This window comes from Dromiciops gliroides, chromosome 5 (genome assembly GCF_019393635.1).
Source record: "Dromiciops gliroides isolate mDroGli1 chromosome 5, mDroGli1.pri, whole genome shotgun sequence".
In the NCBI taxonomy this organism is placed as follows: domain Eukaryota; kingdom Metazoa; phylum Chordata; class Mammalia; order Microbiotheria; family Microbiotheriidae; genus Dromiciops; species Dromiciops gliroides.
The window spans coordinates 221216528-221241678 of NC_057865.1; the positions used below are offsets into that span (position 1 = coordinate 221216528).

The following is a 25151-nucleotide window of genomic DNA, read 5'->3' on the forward strand; positions in this document are numbered from 1 at the left end:
AGTGACAGTTGGGCTGAGCTTTATGAGCATTCATCTGGACGTGGTGTTTTAGATAGATTGGAGCAGGGAAGTGACCAGAAGCCTAATGTAATAGCTCAAATAATGGGGACATAATTAGGTTGAGGCAGCAGAACACGAAGGAAGGATAGTAGTTACCTTATGCTGGCATAAAGTCACTGGCCTAAGCATCTAAGGTAACAACCTGTACTAACAAATATAAAGGGAATAATCTCTAAAATACGGAATTACTTCCCCAAGACAGAAAAAGCAATCCAGAAGATGCAAAAGCCCAGAGACCTTGGGATCAGGGCCCACCCTTTCCCTCCACCACCCCCATCCTCCAAACCTCTCAATGAGGTCTATTCAGTCAACAATGGAAAAGAAGCATACACAGGAGACCCAAGAAACAGCTTATTAATACAGTATTTATTTGTCTTCCCTCTGTCAAATCCTGAGACCACGGCTTTCCCCAGGGCTGCCTGGTGAGATGAAAGGGGAGGTACACACAGGCTGAAAGAGACATGGAAGAACCGGGAGAAAGAGGAACATTCAGAAACGTTGGGGAACAGAAACGGCTCCATCACATGGCGAAGAGGATGAGGAAGGCCACCATCAGGCAAAAGAGCCCCATGGCCTCAGACAGGGCAAAGCCCAGGATGGCGTAGGAGAAGAGCTGCTGCTTCAGGGAGGGATTCCTGGGAGAAGGAAAGGTGGGTGAGTCTCGTTCCTTGACCACAAAAGGAAGAGTAATGGTATCAATAGAAGAAGGGCTGGAAAACCCGCCTGGCACTTCTCTCAAATGCTGAGGTGCTCATCTCCGGATTTGTCTTTTAGGGCAAGAAAGCTCACACCAAAGTCTGGCAGGTCCAGATACCCATCCACCCACGGCTCTGTGGAGATTTAATGGGAACCCTAGCCAATTCATGATTCATTAGAGTTTTCTTATCAAAATATTACCACCTCAAAGGGAAAAAAAAAAATCCACTGTCCCCACCATCTGCTTCTACTCAGCAGCACGGAGCAGCTTCTGGATTGAGGCATTTAGCAGCCAGGCCCTACAATAAGCCCCCCAGAATGGAATGGACTAAGCAGTTAAGAGGATCGGTGGATAGGGCAATCTTCTTTCATTTCCAACATGGCCAGAACATAAGGATCTTACGTCCTCTACAAAAGGTGATAATTCTAGTCTGAAGGTGGAGACAGAGTTGGAAAGACAGGAATGCAACTAGGAAAAATACACTCCCAGTTTCAGTGATGCTACTCATTAATTCAGTTCGCTCAGTTCTGATGGGCATATCAACACCAGATTGTACTCTTGTATTATAACTATGCCAGGACAACTAGGTCTCCTTTGGAAAAATCCAGGAAAATAACCCTACATCCCCACTGGTATTAAGAGAACTTACTGGTCTCTGGAGGGTTAATTTAGTTTTAACAATGAGCTGCCAAAAAGTCTGTGGGGAGCACAGTCTCAGGATCCCAGTGCCAATGGGACAGGCTGAAGTGGCAATAAGGTATCCCCCGGGTTGTGGGATAGCAACAGCAAAAGGTAATTTGGAAGCTACATACTGGGGGAGACAGGAAGCCAGAGGTGGTCCCAAGGAATAGGACCAGGATCCATAGAACCAAACTTTGCTCCTGTTTCATCTAAAGATTTAAATACTTCCTGCTCAGAAAGTACCAGCTAAGCCTACACCCTGGAAACCCCATCTTAACCAGTGAGGTCTCTACTCTTCTACCTTACCTGGCATAACCAATGATGAGACTTCCAAACACAGTCCCAATCCCAGCTCCAGAACCGGCCACCCCTACAGTGGCAGCCCCAGCCCCGATGAACTTGGCTGCTGTGTCAATGTCCTTTGAGACAGTGCTAGTTTGGAATCCACATCTGGGAACAATCAAGGTCGAGGGACCTGACGTTGCCAAAATGCTGAGGTTCTGTGAAAGAAAGAAATAGGCTGTAGGGGAAGGCACCTTGAAAGACACAAGTTTCTGCACCATAACAACACTGTGTCCTGCCCTACCAGACCTTAGTGATTGCTCCTCAGAACTGTAAAACATCCTTCACAACACTAGGAAGTTCTGATAGGTGGATAAACAATGCTAAGTAGATGAGATCTGAATGCATTCACAGGCAGTCAACTACCAGAGCATTAGGATGTCTGGAAGCTTGAGACTGGATCAGGGAACCGAGTCAAGTTTAGTACCCCAGGAGAAGCTATCTCCCTAAAAAGTCAAGAACTAGGATTTCCCACTGTAGGTGTAGGCTGAGCCAAGGCAGGTATCAGTATCACACACAGGCAATTTTTGTTAGATTTACTACCTTCTCTACCTCCATTTAAAACCTGTGGCACCCCCCCCCCCCCCGTACTCCCCCCATCAAAATCCCACTCATCTGGGTTGGTGTCAGGACACCCCCTACTGGCCTAAGCAAGTAAGCACTCTTTCCTCTGCTGACCCCTATGGTCAAGGCACAATTTCACTGTCAAGTTACCTCATCTGTCCGCACCTCTGGCCGTCTTAGCACCACTGCAGATAACGGTCTACTCAGCAGCTGAGAGCTGCTCCTCACCTAGCAGAAAAGCAGCAAAAATGTCATGGGAGTTGCCTGGAATACTCCTGGTGGGGGGCTGCCTTTGATCCCCCTTCCTCATCACTCAGCCCTCCCACCATCTCTCCCAGAGCTCAATTTCAAGTTTTAGATAACTGTAACACGTCTCCTTCCCTATCCTATCCTAGGAAAGGAAACCAGCAGGCCCCAGGCTTAAGAAGACCCTACTCCTTACCGATTGCTTGCCTAGAAGGCACATTCAAATCCCTTTTCCAATCACTCCATAGGCAGGAAGGGTCAAGGTTGCATTTTCATGTTAGAAGGATGCCAGGGAGTAAGGCAAAAAGGGGACTTATTCTTAGATACTCCCTAAGAGAACTGAGAGTGCCAAGTATCTTGTTTCAAATTCAACTCCCTTGTGCAGCCTTCACAGATTAATCTGCCCTAAATCTGAACAGGCTTTTACTCTGCACGCTGTCATTAGGGATCTGTACAGAGTAAACTCTCAGTAAATGTGGACTCTTCAGTTGGCACTATTTTCCTGCAACTTCAAAGTCCTAGAAAGATTCCCGAGGCACTGGAGGTTAGATGGCTTGCCTAGGGTCACAAGTACAGTATATCAGAGGCAGGACTTAAACTCACCGTCCTCTAAGTTATGCTTTTTATAAGTGTTCTTAAATATTTTTAATATACGGCCAGCCCCTGCCTAGACCGTAAGCTCTCCAAGGGGGAAGAACCATGTCTCTTTCTTCTAGTTATCCTAGCACCCACGTAGGACAGGACAAAGCTATTGCTTCATCCACATTATTGACTGAATCTGGGTGACACAATGCTCCCTGGATATTTTAAGTACTAGTGATTTCACTGCTGTGGGTACTTCACTAATATAGATCCCAGCCCTCTGATAACTTAGCTGGAAACATTCCTCTATCGGCAGCCAGCCTGGTATTGTGCCTCTAGGAATTTAGCAAAGTTGGTCCTTGCTAAACAGACCCAGTCTATTTCTACCATGGTAGTACCTGCTAGACTGTGCTTTGCTGGCATAGCTTTAGAGAACCTAGGATCACAACCTTCATGGTCACTTCTACAATATATAAGGCATCAGTGTAGGGACATAAAGTGCATACAACTGTCATTGAATGGTTACCCAGATTCCCAGGTCTATATCCCACTTTCCCCGGGGAATTGCTCAAATGGAAACAGTCTAGAGATTTGGGACTCAAGTGAACATTCACTTACCTTGCTGAATTCACTTCCATATCAGACTACCATAGCAAGGGAGTCCCAGAGGGTGTCACTTCCCCAGGTGAAAGTACCCCTCCCCACAGCCTAGCTGTGAAGAACAAGGTCTGATGAAGTTGTAGGTGGAAGGATGGAACAGGTTTTGTTCCTTTCCCCACCCACCCCCCATTGGACTGTCAGCTACTCACAAGGGCAGGGGTAGAGACGAACTTGGCGCAGGCGTACATTCTCAGGGGTTGAGGGGCAAAGCCGAAGAGCTGAGGGCATAAAAGCAGTGTCAGAAATCAAGATTACTCTCCACTTCTTACACAAAGTAAACCAACAGCAGCTGAAAGGATGCTCAGAAAATCCAACTAGAATAAAAGGGGTGCTACAGAAGAAGGAGCAATACTCATTTTAAAAAGGAGAAAAAAAAGAATCAGAGAGAGGAAGTATCCCATTCTGACTACTGAAGTTAGACACAGAAGTATAATTAGAAACTAGGAATCTTTGTTCCCCTTAGGAACATCAAGACACGATCCTTATAATTTATAGTATCTCTAGCCAAGGCTTATAACCCTGTGAAGCCTTCACTTCAAATATAAGAGAAACAGGGCCTTAAGACTCAGAGTAGATACTCTATTCCTTATTAACAAAGCTTTTGATAACTGCTATTCCAGCTCCAATTTTTTTTTTAATGTATGAGGTATTTTATTTTTTCCATTACATGTAAAGATAGTTCTCAACTTTTGTTTATACAAGCTTTACAATTTCAGATTTTTCTCCCTCCCCCCTCCCCTAGACAGCAGGTAATCTGATATAGGTTATATCTATATATCTCTATACATATAGATATAGATATATATATACACACACACACACATATATATATATATACACATAATAACATCAATCCTATTTCTGCATTAATCCTGTTACAAGAGAAAGAATCAGCCAGCTCCAATTTTTAAAAGCATTTTTTTCAAAATTTCCCTCCAGCCAAGGTCCTAATACTCATAAGTTACAATTTAAATGAAGACATTACCCAGAATGACCTTTATCTGGTTCTTTTCTTACACATATTAGCACTTGATACACATTATTTTGGTTTTTACAATTCTGAGGCAGATAGTATTACTAAGCCCATTTCACAGATGAAGAAGAGATAAATAAGCTAGTAAGTAGAACTAAAACTTGAAATGAGGTCTTCTTATGCCAAGTTCTGTGTTCTATACCCAAACTCCTTAAACTGTGGGTTGTAACCCCATAGGGGGTGGTATAACTGAGCATGGGGGAGGGGGCAGGGTGTCAAGAAAAATTCAGCAACCGTAAAAGGTTATGAATACCTATTTTATATACCTATATACCCAGGGTCGCTAAACATTTCTCAGGAGGAAAGTGGTTATGGCCGAAAAAAGTTTAAGGAGGCCTGTTTCTACACAACAGTGCCTGGATCTATGATGAGCTGTCCCTTTAAGAAAGGGCATTTTTGTGCCTTTGGAAGTCATGGACAGAGATGTAGAACTTATGGATTCCTTGCCATTGCATAACCTGGAACCACTTGCTTATCCTGATGCTTCAATTTTTAAATGAAAAGAGTTCCATAGTGGGGATAGGGCAGATCCATGCTGGTAAGCTGACATGGCTACAACAAGCAAACTTATCACTTTCATACCCTAAGAGGGCAAGAAGCACAGTGGCTTCATGACCTTACATCCGAAGTCTTCAAATCTAAGTTTTGTTGAAGTCCAACTTTGTCCTTCCCTATGCTTCAGTTTAATCAAAATTCAAGAAGCTATAGGAAAAATAATAAATCCGCTGAAATAATCAGTAATTCCTTAGGGAGTTTCACCTCCTAGTTTGAGGAAACAGCTACTAACACGTCTCCTCTAATTGATCAGTGCTCAAAGTTGCACAGGCAAAAACTAAAAAACACCTCACAGCAAGTATGAGTTTCACAGTGAATTTGTGCAGGTGATAAGAATTAGATTTCAACAATACTTACATATCAGGACTTTGGCTTTAAGGTAGAGGTCCTTAAACTTTTTTTGTATCAGGGACCCCTTTGGCAGTCTGGTGAGGCCTATGGATCCCTTCTCAGAACATTGTTAAATACATGATATAAGATACACAGATTAGAAAGGAAACCAATTATACTGAAATTTAAAATTTAAGAGGAAACAACTTCAGAGACCCCAGGTTAGGAACCCTGCTTTAAGATAGTGGAGCCACCATGTTTCCTTTTTGAGGACAGAAGTTAAAACTAATAACCTAACAGATTGCTCCTTGTAACAATGGCAACTATTCAGCATTAATATGCTTATAACTCCACTCTAATGAAAGCCTCACAATATTCAACGTCTCTCATACTTCCCTCGGTTTGAAACTTCCTTTAGTCTGTGTTCTGCTCAGGTTCATTGCTCATGTGCACGCTGGCTGGTCTCCCTGCTTAAAACCTCAAATTTCCATAAAAGTCTATCTTCAAGGCAATGGGCCCTAAGTGAGGCAAAGGTCATCTCTACCGGTCTACCAAACATGGACCTGGTGCTCCCTGTTTGGGGAGAGCAGAAGAGCTAAAGCTAAATTTCTTTCCTTCAAATTATGAGGTTTGATTCTATTTACCCAGGGCATTTATTTAGAAGCTGAGAACACTCAGAGATATTCCCAAGCGAGTAAAAAAGAAAGCTACAGGACAAGGTGACAAGACCAGAAGGAGTTCCATTTAGATTTGGCTGCAGGATGACCTTGGCTGTATCCTTAATTTACTCCTGAAGACAAGGTTTTTGGGGGTGGTAGACATCACCTTTAGATAACTTTTATTAAAACCCAAAGGGAGAGATACCATGGTGCTCTGGCCTTAAAATCAGTCATAAGACTTGGGGTTCCTGTCCTATACTACCTGTGTGACTTTGGGTGTCACTTCAGCAGTGGCCTCGTCTCCTCAGAGAGAACCAAGGGCATTAACTAGATCACCTCAAAGGTTGCTCGCAGCTCTCCAATCCTCAGGTCCTATGAAGAGGCTTCCTCCCTGACCTTTCTATGTGACGGGAAAGGGAACTGGGTAGAAAGACAAAGTCTGGGTTGTAATCCCAGGATTCACTTGGGATACCTCAGGAGCTGGTTTGGGGGTTCGAGCATCTAAAAGAAACATTTAGTACTAGAACTTCTTGACAGAAGCCCAAGAGGGTTGCCTGGGAGTCTCAGGCTACTTCCCTAGGGTTCAGTTAGGAAGGATCAGCGTCCACGTGGGGGGGGGGGGCCCTGAGGGGGTGAAGCTACAGGGAAGGCCCCAGGGAAGCAGTGCCCGGGGAGGAGGAAGCCTGCCCCTCACGTGGGCACCTGGGAGGCCACTTCCGGGGCTAAAGGACAGGGCCAAGTGGCATTTACACAGAGGGCTACGGGGGCCCGGGAGGTCCAGCCGGCGCCGAGGGCGGGGGCTGCGAGCCTCGGGCCTGGGCATCGGAGAGCGACCTCGGGGAAGGCGGCCCGCTCTGGAAGCTAAGGCGAGAGGAACCCAGGAAGGCGGGAGGAAAGATGGAGAACCCCACCCTACTCCATTCCCTTTTTCCTTCTCTCTTTCCCCTTCCCCCCCACCCCCCACGCCAGGGGCCCAAGATGGCGCCGGACCCGCGCGGCTGGAGGTCACCGGCGCGCGGGAGGGGAAGGTCTCGGGGTGACAGGGCCGGGGAGTCAGGGATAGTGTGAGGACAGGGGTCAGGGTTGTTCCAGGGAAGCCTCCGCGAAGCAAGGGCGCGACGTGGGATCCTCCGCGCGCATGTGCGCGGAAGCAAGCGGGAGCCAGGCTCCAGGCCTTACCTGCCGGCAGAGCAGAAGAAACAGAGAGGGGGATGGGAAAGAGAGGCGTGCGGCGTGACGCATGCGTACCTCTTTGCCAACGAGTCGCGTCGGTGAGGACAGAGTGACCGAAACGATGGGAGTCGGAAAGACGCTATAGCGCCGCCCTTCAGCCACATCGAGGCAGGCGGCTCGTCTCGCCATCTGCTGTTCGAAAACCGGAACTACAAGCAGAGGCGACCTGGTGTAGACGCTAGGTAGCTGTGAGCTGCATACAAAACACGGCCTGAGATTTGCTCTAGACTGCGGGGGGAATAGGGAGGCCAGGCCCATTCCTGAGCATGCGCAGGGTCAAACAGTTGAAGCACAGCCTTGGAGACTGGGCTGCGGCATACACCAGAACCGTAGCATTAAACATTCCAGTACCCTTCCATCCTTAACACTTCTGCGGCTTAGGGAAGCCTTAGTATTTTGGAATCACGTGTCCAGGAGTTGCCCAAGGGGAAACCCATTAAATGGGCAAATAGGCTGCAAAATGCCAAGCTCTAAGTGACAGCCTCATTTTTCGTGTTTTTTTCTTTTAAGTGGGAGGAAGAAAAGGGGGTGGTGATGGTTGCTCTTTTATCAAATGAGATGGTGTATGTAAATGTAATGTGATAATTATCAAGCGAAATAATGTATGTAAAGCGCTTTGCAAACCTTAAGCTGTGAAAATGTCAGAAATTAACTATTTTCCTACTTGGTTGCAGCCACTAGAGAAAGGGCCTTCTGCTTAGAGACCCAGCAAACGAGAAAGTAGGGGGCTGAGTAAGAGTGAACTTGAGAGGTCATCTTAACCACCTGATGGAGTTCAGAGCAGCTATTTACTCCGGTGCCGTCCTTCTTCCCCTCCACCTCCCCCTTTATCTCATTTCCTCGGCAAATACTGCCCCGTGGCGCCCAATTTCTGGCATTCCCTCCCCATTATGTCATCTTCGTTATTCCCCCCAAGGTGTGCCATCTCTGGGTTCCCCTCCTATCTCATCTAGGCAAGAATTGGGTGGAGTGTCACCTCGGCAACCCTATCCACAATCTCATCTTTTAGGGGAGCTTCTCCACTCCCACCAGGCGTGGCATCTTTGCTGCCCTTCTCCATCTCAATTCCAGGGTAAGCAACCCTGCCTGCAGCGTATCAGCTCTTGTTCCCAATTCCCATCTCGTTTCCTGAACAAGTAGTACCCCAGTGGAGCGCTATCTTTGCCCCTCCTCTCACGCCCTCTACAATGTACGGCTTCACTGTGGGCCGGTTCTCCTTCCTCTCACTCATTGCACCTCCTAGGTGGGTGTACCCCTTCTTTCCACAGCTGCTCTAGACCTGCCGTAATCACACTCACAAGCCCTCCTATTCCTCCCTTGCATCTGCCTGCCTCTCCCTCCCTTAGATGCAGCGGTGCAGCAGTCAAGGTTGAAGAAGGCCTTTCCACCTTCCCTCTCCCACCCCCAAGGATGGAGGGGGGCGTCTCAGCTCCCCTCGTCCATCTCAGACTCCATTTGGTAGCACCCACCCCGCACCCAGACCATCGTGCTTACAGGAAAGCAAGGGGAAAGATGGGAAACACACTCAGCCCCCATTAAAAGGAAGAAAAAAAAAAAGAGGGGGAGGCGGGGTGGGGTGTGAGGAGAGAGTGGAAAAAAACCCTGGGCTGTAAATAAAGGCAAATCCGTCTCCCTCCGAGGGGCCGTTTGTCCTCCCTCCTTGGCCCCGTCCTTCCCGCCGCCCCCTCCCGGCTGCCTGGCGGGCCCCGCGGCGCCCCGGCCCCGAGCTCCTCCATTTAATCGGATTTGGGAGAAGGGGAGGATAAATCACGGCAGCAGCTTTACGGTCCCGGAGGAGAGGCGAGCCGCAGCCAGGCACACCCCGGCCGGCGATAAAACCCGCCGCTGAAAGCCCGCCGAGCCATTTCCCGGGACCCCGAGCGACGCCATTACAGCGATGTAATTTTGCCCGGATGAGGCCCCGAGTTTAATTATCCTCGCGGAGGAATTTCAATGCGGCCAATCCATCTTGCAGGCGGGCGGCAGAGGGATTTATATGGGCCCGTTATTTCACACCGATCCTCCATCTGCATTTTTATGGCCCTCCGCTCCAGCCCGGGGTGGGGAAGGAGAGAGCAAGGGAGGGGGAAGAGGGGCCCCCAGCTTCTCCAGCCACGTGCCCGGCCGCTGCGGGCTTCGCACCCCTTCCCTTCTCTGCGGGGGGCCGGAGAGATGGGGGACCCCCGCACCCCTCAGTGCCCCTCCTTACTATACCCACGAGCGCGAGCTAAGGCTGCTGCTGTCGTCGCCGCAGGCTGGCAGGCAGCCCCGGGGGACCACTCAATCAACAGGTCCTTACCAAATGCCTGCGGAACAGGCCCCCACCCACCTCCCACTTTGAAGGTCTGCAGGCCGGAGAATCGGGAGAAAGCAGGGGTTCTGCCCTCCAAAAGCTTACAGTCTCACCCCATACCACCCCCGCCCGGGATGCACGAGCCTCCTCCCCCCCCTTCCAAACCCCGTTTTATAAGTGTGTGTGTATGGATATATATATATACACAAACGGGCATGTACACACGCATAATTAAAAAGGCATGTGTGTGTGTGTATATATATATATACATGTACATATATCCATAGCCAATATCCATATATGTATGTGTGTGTGTGTGTGTGTGTGTGTATTGGAAGTCCTAGGTCTCTCCTCCCAATCATCTAGTTTAGAGCTATAAGGACCTGAGAAAATCATCTTGGCTAGTTCCCTTTTACACAACTGAGGTCCGTGAAGATGAATGAAGTTGGTCAAGGTCACACAGGGTTAGGATTCAAACCCAGGTCCTTGGATTCCACGTCCAGTGTTCCCCACTGCATTAGAGTCTTGTTCCTCTTTCCTCCTTACCCAGTCAAAGACTTTAGAGCTAGAAAGGATCTTAGGGATCATCCTGGCCAGTCTCCAATCCACTTATTATTATTATTTGATGGGGCAATGAGGGTTAAGTGACTTGCCCAGGGTCACACAGCTAGTAAGCGTCAAGTGTCTGAGTCTGCATTTGAACTCAGGTCCTCCTGAATCCAAGGCCGGTGCTTTATCCACTGCAGCTGCCGCGCCCCCCCCCCCCCCCCCCCCCCCCCGCCCAATTTACACACTAAGGGAACTGAGGGCCAGAGAGACTGCCCAAGTTCACACACCTTAGGTAGTAAACAAAGCCACCTTTTGAACCTAAGATTCTCGCTCTCCAAAGTCAAGGATCTTTTCATTTTCTTCTCCATATCCACGTGCACCCAGATTCTTATGACCTTCCAAAAGCCAAAACACATCTAGTTGATGCTTAGGAGTTACCCCTCCAGCAAACAGTTATTGAGTACTCTGTCATTCCAAATTAATCTGTGTAAAGCAAGATGGCTTGCAGAGTAGTTGTTTAATATCCATTTCTGCTATTGACTCTTTGGGTTTTTTTGTTTTTGTTTTTGTGAGGCAATTGGGGTTAAGTGACTTGCCCAGGGTCACACAGCTCGTAAGTGTTAAGTGTCTGAGGCCGGATGTGAACTCAGGTACTTCTGACTCCAGGGCAGGTGCTCTATCCACTGCCCCACCTAGCTGCGCCCCCCCCCCCCCCATTGACTCTTAAAGGAGAGCAGTGATGGCTCAGGAGAAAGAGGAAGCTGGCTCCTCTTTTTTGTTCTTCTTGCTTCCAGTGATCAGTGCAGTCAGCTAGTCAGGAGCCTGTAAAGGGTAGGGCTTTTGACCTATGCTGTGTCATGGACTCTCATGGCTGTCTGGTGAAGCCTATGAACTCTTTCTATGAATCATGTCTTTAAATATGTGAATAATTGAAGAAAATGCTAAAATTTTAGTGTCAGGTTAGTAAAAATAAGGACATATATTTTTTCTCATCCAAGTTCACACCCCTCCCCACCCCAATCTACCCATGGACCCCTTGGGAGTCTGTATACCCCAGATCAAGGATCCTTGCTATAGAGGCTCCTCATCAGTCCCATTAGTGGCAGCCTCAACTGTTGGCTCTGGCAATTTCCCCAGAGTGAATCAACGTTCATGGAGAGGGTGATTAAGGAGGCTGGAGGTCATTTATTCTTCACAGGAATGAGTGGGGAGGAGGAGAGGTTATTAAAATAAAATGTGTTTGTAGATATTTGGCCAGTTTGGTAGGTGGTCAGTGCTGAAGGTCCCAAATGCAACTGACATCAGTTCTGAAATATTGGCCTATTGAGAGGGGAGGTCAGAAGGGGAAAGATGAAACAAGCAGTGGACTGGGAGATAAAGAGAAAAAGGGGGAAGGAGAGGATGAGAAGAGAGGAAAGACAACAGGAAGGAGTAAGGAGAAAAGAATTGGGAGTGAGGTGGCCATGGTTTGGTCTGGGGTCCTACCTGATCATGGGCTTGAGGAAAAGCCCATCTTCCTTCCAATTTACTGAGGGAAAACCGAAAGCCAGAAAGGAAAGTGTGGGGGACAGAGGCATCTTTTCCAATACCCTCCTTCTTCCACCAGATCCCATAACAAGGCTTTATTATATAACTGTAACACAAAGAGATTTCAGCAGGAGCTGGAGAGATGGAGCAGACTCTGAAGACCTGGATTCTACTCTGCACCTTTACTTCTAATTTCTGTGACCCTTAGGCCAATGTCACTTAACTCCTCTGAGCTTGTTTTCTCATCTGTAAAATGGGGCTAATAATGTGCTGTCTACCCCTCACCAGACTATTGAGAGGAAAGGGTAGCTGCTATATAATGGTGATTTATCCTTAGCATTATTAGATGCCAGTTCTAAAATCCTATGATTCAAAAGGCGGTAGCTGATTGGCTGGTTACCCAATGCCTACCATCAGTCTCACAGTCTGTCTGGCTAATAGCCTCATAACCCAATGGCACTAAACTGGGATTGGGCTGTTAATTCAATTCAGCAAATATTTATTGAGGGCTTGCTATGTGCAGGGTATGGTTACATGCTTCAGGAATAAAAAAAGATGAAGAAGAAAACAGAACCGAGTGCTGGAAAAGATCCTAGGAGTCACCTCGCCCAACTTATTCATTTTATGAATAGGGAAACAGCCTTAGAGACGTGAAGTGGCTTTCCCAAAGCCAAATCCATCTCTTCCAACTCCAAATTCACTTCTCTTCTGACCATACAAGGTATGCCCTTTGAAAACTCCAAGCTCTCGTTAGACAATTGACAAATAATATGATTCAAGCTCTCATCACTTCTTCCTTTTTTTTTTTTTTTTTTTGCAGGGCAATGAGGGTTAAGTGACTTACCCAGGGTCACACAGCTAGTAAGTGTCAAGTATCTGAGTCTAGATTTGAACTCAGGTCCTCCTGAATCCAGGGTCAGTCTTTTATCCACTACAGTACCTAGCTGCGCTCTCAGTATTTCTTGGACTACTGCAACAGCTTCCTAAACTGTCTACCCCTGCCTCCAAATCTTCCACGTAGCTAGCAAAACAATTTTCCTAAAGCACAATTCCAACTATGTCACTCCTTTGCTCAAGAAGTTCCAAGAACTCCCTATTGCCTCAAAGATCAAATACAAGCCCCTGCATTTAAAGCCCTTCACAATCCTCTCCCCTCCCCTCCCCTCCCCTTCCCTTCCTTTCCTGATGCAATTGGGGTTAGGTGACTTGCCCAGGGTCTATAGTCAAATCTGAACTCAGGTCCTTTTGATTGGAGGGCTTGTGCTCTACCCACTGCACCACCTAGCTTCTCCCATGAGATCTCTTCTCCAGTGGATAGTGCCTCTCTTTCCTAAAATGACTTTGGATTTATTTTGAACATATTTTGCATATAATCATATGTACACATGCATACACACATACAAACACATGCTGTTTCCCTTTATTGGAAATAAAGTGCCTGAGGGCAAATATTGTTTCCTTGAAGTCGGTGATCCCAGCACCTAGTGCAGTGCCATCACATAAATGATGCTTAATAATGGTTGATAGATTGATGGGAGAAGAGACTGGCTAGAATGCCATCCTTAACCTCTTTTGTTTGTTTCTTTCCTGGACCCCTTTGGCATAGACTTCAGGTTCAGAATCCCCAGGCTACAGACTTATTAAATAGTCTGGGTGAAGGGAAACAGTAGCCAGGGTGAGGGATGGGAATAGGAAGGGAGAGGAAGGCAGAGATGTGAAAGGTATTATGAAAGGAAGATTAACAGAACTGGGTGAGGGACAGGGAGGAATCAAAAGGTGGCCCTGAGGCTTTCATTCCAGGTGACTGGAAGAATAAGTGATGTCATTAAAGGGAAGCCGGGAGGATGAGCTGGTTCAGAGAGTAGGATCATAGAACCATCCATTTAGAGCCGGCCCTTGGAGCCCATTGGATCCAGCCCCCTCATTTTTTTGGATGAGGAAATAGGGGTACAGAAAAGTTAAGTGACTTATCCAAGGCCAAACATAGGTTCTCTGACCCCAACTTGATACATTTTGATGTGTGCACCTTGAGGTGTTTGTAGGCAAGACATCCCAATGGATATCTACAAATATGTCATTTGATCCTCACAACAACTCAGGGGAGGTAGGTGCTATTATTATTCCCATTTGCTAGTTGAGGAAACTCAAGCAGACAGAGGTGAAGTGACTTGTCTAGGGTCACACAGCTAGTAAATGTCTGAGGCTGGATTTGAACTCAAGTCTTCCTGACTCCATGCTGAGTGCTCTATCCAGTGTACCACCAACTACCTCTAGTGTGGCTAAGTTCAGGGCCTTACCCCATGTTTGCTGGTGGGGCAGGGGGAAAGTCCTACGTCTGGGAAGTTAAGGCCAATCAGGTCTCAGGGTCAGCTTTGTTTTATATATATTTGTCACATATATCATAAAAACACTGCTGTGATAGCCAATGTGATAAAGGTCATTTCCTCTTCAATCCAGTTTTACCACCCAACTTCTGATCCTCTATGAAAGTCTCATCTTCTTTGCAGAGGTTATTTTCACCTCTTGACTGCCCTTCCATGCACCTCCCCCTCTTCTCTTTCCAAACTCAGTCTCATACTTCCGTCCTCCTGCATAACTTCCCTAACAAACCCCTTCTCCAGGCCTTACTCCTTCTGATCTCCTTCTTCTCTGGTGTCTGACCAAATATTCTTCATTCTGGCCTTATTTCTCTCTTCCTCTGGGTCTGCTTTCTTTTTTGTGTCCTGATTCAACTAGGCTCTCTTTGAGGGCAGGGAATTCATCTCCTTTCTCTGGATCTCTCTCTCTCTCTCTTTTTTGGAGGCAATGTGAGGGCTAAGTGACTTGCCCAGGGTCACACAACTAGTGAGTGTCAAGTGTCTGAGGCCACATTTGAACTCAGGTCCTCCTGAATCCAAAGCTGGTGCTTTATCCACTGCACCACCAGCTGCCCCCAAATATTATTGTTTTTTTTTGGGGGGGGCAATGAGTATTAAGTGACTTGCCCAGGGTCACACAGCTAGTGTCAAGTGCCTGAGGCTGAATTTGAACTCAAGTCCTCCTGAATCCAGGACTGGTGTTTTATCCACTGCACCACCTAGCTGCCCCAATCTGGATCTCTTTATAACACCCAGCACATGACATGAGGAGTGCTCCATTAAGGTTCTGAATTGACTGACAAACTACTCTTCTCTGGTTACTCCCATGTGAAGAGAGATATTAAAGAAGGAATATGCATGAGAAGTGATAGCTACTAGTATTCTTCCTATGGAGGCCAGCTTTTCCTGAACCCCTATTATTTTCTGACCTCCCAAGGAGAGGTTAGTTTTTCATCAGGGAAGGAAAAGGAATAAACATTTATATAGTCCCTACTATGTGCCAGGCACTGTGCTAAGTGCTTTACAAATATCTCATTTGAGCCTTGAAACAACTCCGAGAAGGTGCCCATTTTGCACTTGAGAGCACTGAAGCAAACTGAGCTTGCCTAGGGTCAAACAGATAGTTAAGTGTCTGAGACTGGATTTGAACTCAGGTCTTACCTGACATCAGGCCTAGCACTACAATACCATCTAGCTGCATCCATAAGCCTAGCCCTTAAAAGGTACTGAAACTTTCCTCTGACACCTTATAGACCCAGGGGACTAAGTTAGTTTCCTGGGGACCTAAGTGCAAAAGGCAGTAAAGGAAGAATCGGGAGGTCTTCCCTGGATATCAGCAGGCCACTTATGGTGAATTCAGAGGTTGGGAAGCTGTGTCCAACTAAGTCAGTTCTATAGCCTTGTTGAATATCCTTGCCATGCATTCTGTGGCTAAATAAACTTTCTTTTGTTAGGTGACCTACAAACATCTCCTGACTTATAATAGACAAACAGCACCAGAGAAAATTAAACTAATTAGACAACTGTAAGGTACTTACAAGTTCTTTAAGTCTGGACTGAATATATCATTCAGGAGGGCAATGATAGAAGAAGTCAGGAGAGCCCTGTGCTTAGATGGGAAAGCCAACACTTTGTAATGGAATAATCTAAGAAGGTATCATGGGAAAGGAAGCAGATGGGCTAGGGTCTGCATCATTCTAGATGGAGGGGATAGTTCCTGGGGAAGGACAAGAGATGAGACGAGGTAGCTAAGGACACTGGGAGTAGATAAAAAGATGACGATCAAAAATGAATGGTAGCAGAAGAACGTTGTACACAGTATCATCAACATTGTGTGTTGACCTGCTGTGATGGACTATATTCTTCTCACCAATGCAATGATACAGAAGGGTTCCAGGGAACTCATGATGGAGGAGGATCTCCAAATCCAGGAAAAAAAAAAAGAACTGTGGAGTATAGATGCTGAATGAACCATACTATTTCTTTTGGTTTTGGTACTGTTGTTTTTCTATTTTGAGGTTTTTCCTCATTGCTCTGATTTTTCTTATAACATGACTAATGCAGAAATATGTTTAATGTTATTATATATATATATATATATATATATATATATATATATATATATATATATATATATAACCTAAATCATATTACTTGCTGTCTAGGGGAGGGGGGGAGGGAGGGGAGGGAGGGAGAAAAATCTGAAATTGGAAAGCTTATATAAACAAAAGTTGAGAACTATCTTTACATGTAACGGAAAAAAAATAAATAACATACAAAAAAAAATGAATGGTAGGTGGGGAAGTTAGGTGGCGCAGTGGATAAAGCACTGGCCCTGGATTCAGAAGGACCTGAGTTTAAATCTGACGTCAGACACTTGACACTTACTAGCTCTGTGACCTTGGGCAAGTCACTTAACCCTCATTGCCCTGCCCCCCCCCCAAAATGAATGGTAGGTGCAGTGGATAAAGCACTGGTTCTGGATTCAGGAGGACCTGAGTTCAAATCCAGCCTTAGACACTTGGCACTTACTTAGCTGTGTGACCCTGGGCAAGTCACTTACCCCTCATAGCCCTGCCCCACCCCCCAAATGAATGGTAAGAGTGAGACTAGAGAGAAGCAACATGGTAAGAAGGAAGGGGCAGTAATACAAGCAAACCCAGACTGGGAACAAGATGGTTCAGGGAGGAGAAATTGTATCTTATTCCAATAGACCTTTCTCTGGACTCAGTACATTCATATACACTGTCCCATATGTCTGGACAGCACTCTCTCCTGGGTTCTTTCTTTTCTTTCCTTTTTTCTTCAAGGCTCAATTTAGGAGTCAACTCTCCCTGTTGCTAGACTTTCCTCTTCAAAGTGCCTTGTCTTTTACCCATTATATCCACCCAATAGAAAATAAGGTCTATAAGGACAGAGATTATCTTGTTTTGATCTTTGTATTTCCTAAAGTTAGCAGACTGTCTTGAACATAGTAGGTGACTTGGGAGATGTCTATTCGATTGAATTGAAAAACAGATAGTTGAGGGGCAGCTAGGTGGCACAGTGGACAGAGCACCAGCCCTAGAGTCAGGAGGACCTGAGTTCAGATCCGGTCTCAGACACTTAACACTTGCTAGCTGTATGACCCTGGGCAAGTCATTTAACCCCAATTGCCTCACCAAAAAAAAAAAGAAAAAGAAAAGAAAAGAAAAAAGAAAAACAGAAGTTGAAGTAGGCCTTCTACCTAGTTGAAACCTTTATGTCATCCCTCCATTAGTACATTAACTTTCTAGCTGGTTTCTCTCTAACTGTTCTCCTTCCCTTCTAAGATATACTATTACATATTAAATACACATATATAATATATATTTAATATGTAACATATATATATATATATACACACACTAATCTTCCTGAAGCACAGGTTGTATCCAGTTACTTGCTCGAGTTTACAACAGCCCCCTCTTATCCATCAAATCAACTCTTCTACTTGACTTTTAAAATTTTTTAGTTTTTTAAATTTTTAAATTTTTTCTTCTCCTTGACTTTAAAGGACCTTTGCAGTTTAATCTTTTTTGGGGGGGTGAGGCAATTGGGGTTAAGTGACTTGCCCAGGGTCACACAGCTAGTAAGTGTCAAGTGTCTGAGGTTGGATTTGAACTCAGGTGCTCCTGAATCCAGGGCTGGTGCTCTATCCACTGTGCCACCTAGCTGCCCCCACAGTTTAATCTTACTTTCATTTAAATCATTTTATTTCTCATTACTCCCAAATGTGAACCCTCAGTTCTATTAAAGTTGGACTCTTGATCATTCCTGAACACAATGCTCATTGCCCCCTCCATACTTTTGCTTGCTTCAGCTTCTCCCCCAGTCCACAATACTCTCCTTTTCCTCTCTAATCTTCCAAGTACTTCCCGGACACATTCCATTATCTAGTGATCTCTCCCATTTTGGGACTCCTGTTATGCTCACAGTCTGGACCACCAAATACTTTATTGTTTACTGTCTTGTACTAGGTATGTTTCTCCATTAAAGTCCTCTTCCAATGTTTTTGTCACCTGCATGCAGCCCAGGGGGCCTCCAAAGGGAACACACAGAACCAGAGTCATTCTTGGAGGGCCTGATGACAAATAGGATCAGATGCTCTCTCTGGCGCTGCCTGCAGTCCCAAGTAAAAGTACAGGGAACTCTTAAGCAAAGCTTAGTTATAGTTCATGCATAAGGTCTCCCCTTCCTTTCCCACAAAGGTATTCAATGCACAGTATGGGTAACAAGTATAGATAGGACAGCTGGTTATTTCCTTAGCCACAGAAACTGTGTAAGACACAAAATAATTCAAAGCCATGCACAAATAAATACAGGGAATAGAAAATACTCAAAATAGCACATTCAATTCCTTATACCCTTTGTGAGACTATGAAAAGCTACTTCTCATTTACCTCAGACCTGCATTATCTGAGAAACTTACAGTAATTATCATAGAGTATTGGCAACATCCGAATCCCCTGGCCCCTCATCACAGAGCTTTAGTCCTACAGTAAAGGGTGATCCTTTCTGTGGGTTTGCTTTTTGAGAAGCTTTCTTTATTGTTCAGCTGATGCCTGAATGCTGAACTCAGAAAATCTCCAATCCTGCCAAGGTGGGAAATACCTATTTCTTTCTCTCTCTCTCTCTCTCTCTCTCTCTCTCTCTCTCTCTCTCTCTCTCTCTCCCCCCCGGGGCAATGAGGGTTAAGTGACTTACCCAAAGTCACACAGCTAGTGTCAAGTGTCTGAGGCTGGATTTGAACTTAGGTCCTCCTGAATACAGGGCCGATCTTTATCCACTGTGCCCTCTAGCTGCCCCCAAAATACCTATTTCTTAGGATTGCTAGTCATTGGGCCATGAAAGAAAGAAAAGAAGAGAGGGAGGGAGGAAGGGAGGAAGAAATGAAGGTGGGAAGGAGGGAAAGTAGGAAGGAAGGGAGGAAAGAAAGAAAGGGAGAAAGAAAGAGAGCGACAGAGACAAAGAGAAAGAGAGAGAGAGGAAGGCAGAAGACAGTCAGAATTGAAAGTCAATAGATTTGAGTCTTGGGCTCGTCTAGTTCAGAGTATTTCCCTGTCATGTGTTTCTGCTGCGAGTGACCATTTTCTGCAGGGGCTGGAAGAGAATTCCTCCTCCCCCTCACCTTACTGGAAGACTGAGGAAGAGGAAAGTATAAAATAGGAGAAGAGTACAAAATAAGGATGAAGATCACACCCATCAGAGTAGCAAAGATGCCAGCTGTCAGAATAGCTGTGAGCAGACAAACACACTGTTGTACTACTGGTGGAGCTGTGAATTGGTCCAACCATCCTGGAAAGCACTTTGGAGCAGTAGCCCCAAAGTCACTAAACTGTGCCTACCCTGCAACCTAGAGATGCCACATGTAGCACCAAAAAATCAAAGACAAGGAGAAAAGACTGAATAAGATACAAAAACTATTTTAGCAGCAGTTGTTGTAGCAAAGAACTGCAAACACAATGAATGCCCATCAATTAGGGAATGGTTGAACAATTTATGGTATTTCAGTGTAATGGGATATTATTACACTGTAGGGTGTGATTAAAGGGATAGCTTAAAAAATCTCAGAAGATTTTATGAACTGATGCAAAATAAATTAAGCAGAACCAGGAAAGCAATTTAGACAGCAAGTATGATATTGTAAAGGAAAGCAGCTTTGAAAGACTCATGAACCTGATTAATGAATGAATGGTTATCATTCTAGAAAACTAGTAATGAAGCATTTTTTCCATTTTGGGGAAATGAAATGGTGCATTGTTGGTGCAGAATGAGAAACACATTTTTAGACATGACAAATGTGTGAATTTCTTTTACTTGATTACGCTTATTTGTTATAAGAGGAGGCTTTTATTTGGAGAAAAGAGTGGGGGTAGTGATAGTGATGTAAAAAAGAAGAGTGTTAATGAAGAGTTTCTGAAATACACAGTAGAATGAAGAAAGAATTTCAGAAGGTGACACAGATAAGCAGGATTGTTGATGGTGTTAAATTTAATATATACCCAATAAGGTGTATATAATAGAGACTCATGGTTTCATATACAAGACTCTTTTTCTGTACTTCGTTGTTTCTTATTAGTTTTTTGTATGTGTTGACACTTATCAAGTTTATAACAAAAAAAGGGAAAATATTTTATTTTATTTTATTTCGATGGGCAAGGAGGGTTAAGTGACTTGCCCAGGGTCACACAGCTAGTAAGTGTCAAGTGTCTGAGACTGGATTTGAACTCAGGTCCTCCTGAATCCAGGGTCAGTGCTTTATCCACTGCTCCACCTAGCTGCCCCCGGGGAAAAATTTTAAATGTCGAAAATAAGGGGGCAGCTAGATGTCGAAATAGATAGAGCACTGACCCTGGAATCGGGCATACCTGATTTCAAAACCAGCCCCAGACACTTACTAGCTGTGTGACCCTGGGCAAGTCACTTAACCCCATTGCCTCCAAAACAAACAGAAATAATGGTGGTCTTATTCTTATGGGCTACCCTAGAAGGGAGGGGGAAAATTCTTCCAACAATAGTCCATTCTCTTGAGCCTCAGTTGCCAATTAGTTACTTGGTACCGATTAGGGGTTCACTGTGTGAAGGACCAACAAGGTGCATATCCATCACCTCCAGGGGAGGTTCTCTTTTCTAGCAGCTCTTTTTAAAAAAAAATTATTATTATTATTAATTTTTTTTTGTGGGGCAATGAGGGCTAAGTGACTTGCCTAAGGTCTGAGTCAAGTGTCTGAAGCCAGATTTGAACTCAGGTCCTCCTGAATCCAGGGCCAGTGCTTTATCCATTGCGCCACCTAGCTGCCCCGGAGGTTTTCTTTTCTAACAAAAATTGATGCCTTGAAAGCTCATTAAAGGGATTATTGGGGAGGGGATGGAGAAGGAGTAGACCATCAAACTGATCAAAGGTGCTGGTCGCTCCCCACCATACACTTCATTCTGGGGTAGAAGTTACCCAGGGTTTTTGAAAATCATGCCAAGGGATCATAATTCTAGGGAGTTTCTACCAAGGTGGAAAAGCTTTGAGTATAGCCCTTGGAGAGACTGTCTCTTGTCTGTGTTTAGATAAATATGGAGAAGATAATAGGCAGGTTGCTTTCAGAGTGATGAATTTCCCTGCCAAAATAGCTCTCAAAGACCATCTATTAAGTCAGAAAAGGGGCAGAAGTAGAAGTAGGACCAGTGATTGGAAGTTGCTGAGAGGCAGATCTAGGCAGGATGTGAAGAAGAAAAACAAAACAAAACCCTTACATCTCTATTTTTTCTGAGGACTCTTCCACCTTTGAGATTATGAGTAGCTGTGCTGATATAACCACAACTCCTTTATCTTCTTGCTTGATTCATGTTCTTTAGGCTTATCATCCTAACTAGACTGTAAACTCCCTGAGGACAGAAACTACATCACATTCCTTCATTATTCTTCATAGCACATAGTACACTGCTAAGCCTGTAGAAGGGATCGGTTGGTAGTCTGATGGACTTGCCACCTTCTAGCCATCTGAGTTAACCAGACAGAGAGAACTCTTTAGCTTTTGCTCTTTGCTAATATTCCTACTCTGGATAACAGGATCAAATTGGAGAGTAGGATAACAGGTTCTAGACCTTTAGAAATAATTTACAAGGGTAACTCTTTCATAGATGTTGAAACTATAAAGCTGTATTTACTCCTTTCCTTAAGTTCTATTGGATGGATCTCACAAGCTTCTTGCAGACCTTAGTAACTGTCCTTTCCTCCCTTAGATGTCCACTTAGCTAGCCTAAAGTGGTTATAACAATTGAGTCCCACCCTTATTCCTTCAACATTTGATGGCAAGAAAGTCCCCAGTTTTCCAACTTCTGCCATAATAAATGGAAGCTTGCTACGTTGGGGGAGATTGTGTGCAGTGACTTCAATGGCTCATAGAAAGACTCATTTATAATAATATTAGCTTTATTTATATGGACTTCAAGGCTTGTAAAACATTGTACACATATTATCTTATTTGATCCTCCCAACAAACCAGTGAGGTTGGGCAGTAAATCAGTCAATCAACAAGCATTTATGAAGTGCTTATTATGTGTAGAGGAAAAAAATATATATATATATAGCCCTTTAGGGAGCTTACATTTTAATAGAGGAGACAAAATATAGCCCCTCAAGGAGCTTACACTTTAATAGGGGAGACAAGATGCAAACAACTATGTACATACAAGATAAAAATAGAATAGATGGAAGATAGGTGGTATATTAGCCTCATTTAAGAAATATAAGAAACGAGATTCACAGAGAAGTAATTTGCCCTGAGTAATATAGCTAGTGTATAAGGCAGAATTTGTTTTTATTTTTTATTTTATTTTTTGCAGGGCAATAAGGGTTAAATGACTTATTTATCTATGAACATGTTACTTCCCCATGTAGAATATAAGTTCTGTTTTTTTTTTTTTTGGGCAGGGCAACGAGGGTTAAGTGACTTGCCCAGGGTCACACAGCTAGTAAGTGTCAAGTGTCTGAGGCTGGATTTGAACTCAGGTCCTCCTGAATCCAGAACCAGTGCTTTATCCACTGAGCCACCTAGCTGCCCTTCAATTTTTTTTTTTTGTTTTTTGCAGGGCAATGAGGGTTAAGTGACTTGCCCAGGGTCACACAGCCAGTAAGTGTCAAGTGTCTGAGGCTGGATTTGAACTCAGGTCCTCCTGAATCCAGGGCCAGTGCTTTATCCACTGAGCCACCTAGCTGCCCTTCAAATTTTTTTTTTTGTTTTTTGCAGGGCAATGAGGGTTAAGTGACTTGCCCAGGGTCACACAGCCAGTAAGTGTCAAGTGTCTGAGGTCAGATTTGAACTCAGGTCCTCCTGAATTCAGGGCTGGTTTTTTATCCACTGCGACACCTAGCTGACTCCAGAATGTAAGTTCTTTGTGGGCATGAATTGTTCTTGACCCTTGACCCTTGCCCAGGTTCACACAGCTAGTAAGTGTCAAGTGTCTGAGGTCAAATTTGAACCCAGGTCCTCCTGAATCCAGGGCCAGTGCTTTATCTACTGCGACACCTAGTTGCCCCTCTAAATCTTGATCAATCCCTTCCAGCTTTAAATCTATGATCCTGTTACCCACTGAGAGGCCTTCAGTTTAGGAATTTTTTTTCAGCATCTACCACCACATTTTTTCATCATTTCACTCTAGCAAGACTGGACTTTGGTTCTCATTCCTAACATTGCAATTTGTCATGTCTTCATCTATCCATCCACCAACCATATTTCTGTATTGTTCTCTTCTGTTTAACTAAAAGGGGGAAGAGAAATAGAGAGCAAAGGACATGTATAGTTGCGAATTAAACAACATGTAGCTTCTCACGACTTTTTTGTTTTTGTTTTTAGTCATAAAAGTATTTTATTATTTTCCAGTTACATGTAAAGATTGTTTTCAACATTTGTTTTCATAAGATTTTTAGTTCCAAATTTTTCTCCCTCCCTCCCTTCCCTCCCAAGACAGAAAGCAGTCTGATATAGATTATATGTGTACAATCACATTAAACATGTTTCTGCATTAGTCATGTTGTTTCACCACTCTAAATCTCCAAGTATTGTAGAATCACAGATTTATTTATTTATTTATTTTTAGAATCACAAATTTAGAGGTGGAAGGAATTTTAGAGATCATCTAATCCAATTCCTTCATCTCATAGAAGGGAAAACTGAGACCCAGAGAGATGAAACGTTCTGTCTTAGGTCAAACAGCTAAAAAGGAGTAGAGATGGGATTCTGTCTCCAAAACCAGCACTATTTCCATGACACCATTCAACTTCTCATTGTGGGAGCTCATAAATCAATGTTTTCAATGATCCTAAGAGCCTGTGTGCAGAAAGCCCAGTCTTGACCACTAGGGATTCAGAAGGAGGAGGAGGAAGAGACACATAGTAGCCCTTTCAGGACCTTACCCTCTGATGAGAACACGGAAGAATATTTGCGAAGTAACAAGAATTCAAATTTTATCTCATCCCTTTCAACAAGCTATGAGATCAAGAATAATTCCTGCCCACAATAATTCCTTTCCCCCCTACCAGGGGAAGCAACATGTTCATAGATAAATAAATACAAAACAGGAAATACAAAAGGAAATTTGGGAGGTGTAAGAGGAGCTCTAAGAAATTTGTAGGGGGAGGGGGGCGGAACAGAATCATTAAAGGCCTAGATTGGAAGGTGGTACGGCAAGTGTGCCTTGAAGGCAGCTAGGTTTCCATGAAGAAGGGAGAAAGCATTTCAGACTCGGAGACAGCATGTGCAAAGAAAGACAAGGAATATACGTGAAAACACTGGTAGCCGCATACCCCATTTGCTTTCAACCCAGTCTATGATTCAGGCTCAGGTATGGGGGAGTTATGCTGAGAGCAGTTACAGGTGTATATACAGGGAAGCCTTCTTGATGAAAGGGAGTTTTGAACCGGCTTTTGAAGGCGAGAAGGGGTGTATAGGATTCAGATGACAATACATTGTCACATCCGGTAAAATCAGCAGATGGAGGGAAGGGGGAACTAGGTAGACCAGCTGGAGAAAGCGCCCCCCTTCCCTAAACGTGGGGAAGTGGCTTGTCTCCTCTCCTCTCCAGTCTCTCCCACTGACTGACCTGCCCCAACCCCTCCTCTTTCCATTTTCCAGCTCCTCAGTCGGTTCCCCCGACTCCCCTCCCTTGTCTTCCTCGATAATCTCCTGACATCCCTTCAAATCCAATTACTGGATTAATTGACGTGCGAACCGAGAGACAAACAGAAAGGAGCTGCAAACAAGGGGCGGCT

At 44.7% G+C, this 25151-nt stretch overlaps 1 protein-coding gene across 1 annotated transcript; it reads right to left on the reverse strand.

Annotated features, from left to right (window-relative positions):
* Positions 1 to 407: 407 nt before the first annotated feature.
* ATP5MC2 (ATP synthase membrane subunit c locus 2) lies at positions 408 to 7786 on the reverse strand. Its single transcript, XM_043968070.1, has 5 exons — positions 7589 to 7786; positions 3982 to 4050; positions 2495 to 2572; positions 1745 to 1938; positions 408 to 695 (listed from the first exon to the last, which is right to left on the reverse strand). Exons 1-5 carry the CDS (start codon positions 7769 to 7771, stop codon positions 581 to 583), a joined length of 639 nt encoding a protein of 212 aa, XP_043824005.1. The 5' UTR covers positions 7772 to 7786; the 3' UTR covers positions 408 to 580.
* Positions 7787 to 25151: the final 17365 nt, after the last annotated feature.

Coding starts and splice junctions, on each gene's coding strand:
- ATP5MC2 (XM_043968070.1), bottom strand. CDS start 7,771: ATGGCGAGACGAGCCGCCTGCCTCGATGTGGCTGAAGGGCGGCGCTAT. Junction 2,573..3,981: donor TCGTCTCTACCCCTGCCCTT/GTGAGTAGCTGA, acceptor CTTTTCTGCTAG/GTGAGGAGCAGCTCTCAGCT. Junction 696..1,744: donor CTCATCATTGGTTATGCCAG/GTAAGGTAGAAG, acceptor TCCTTCTCCCAG/GAATCCCTCCCTGAAGCAGC.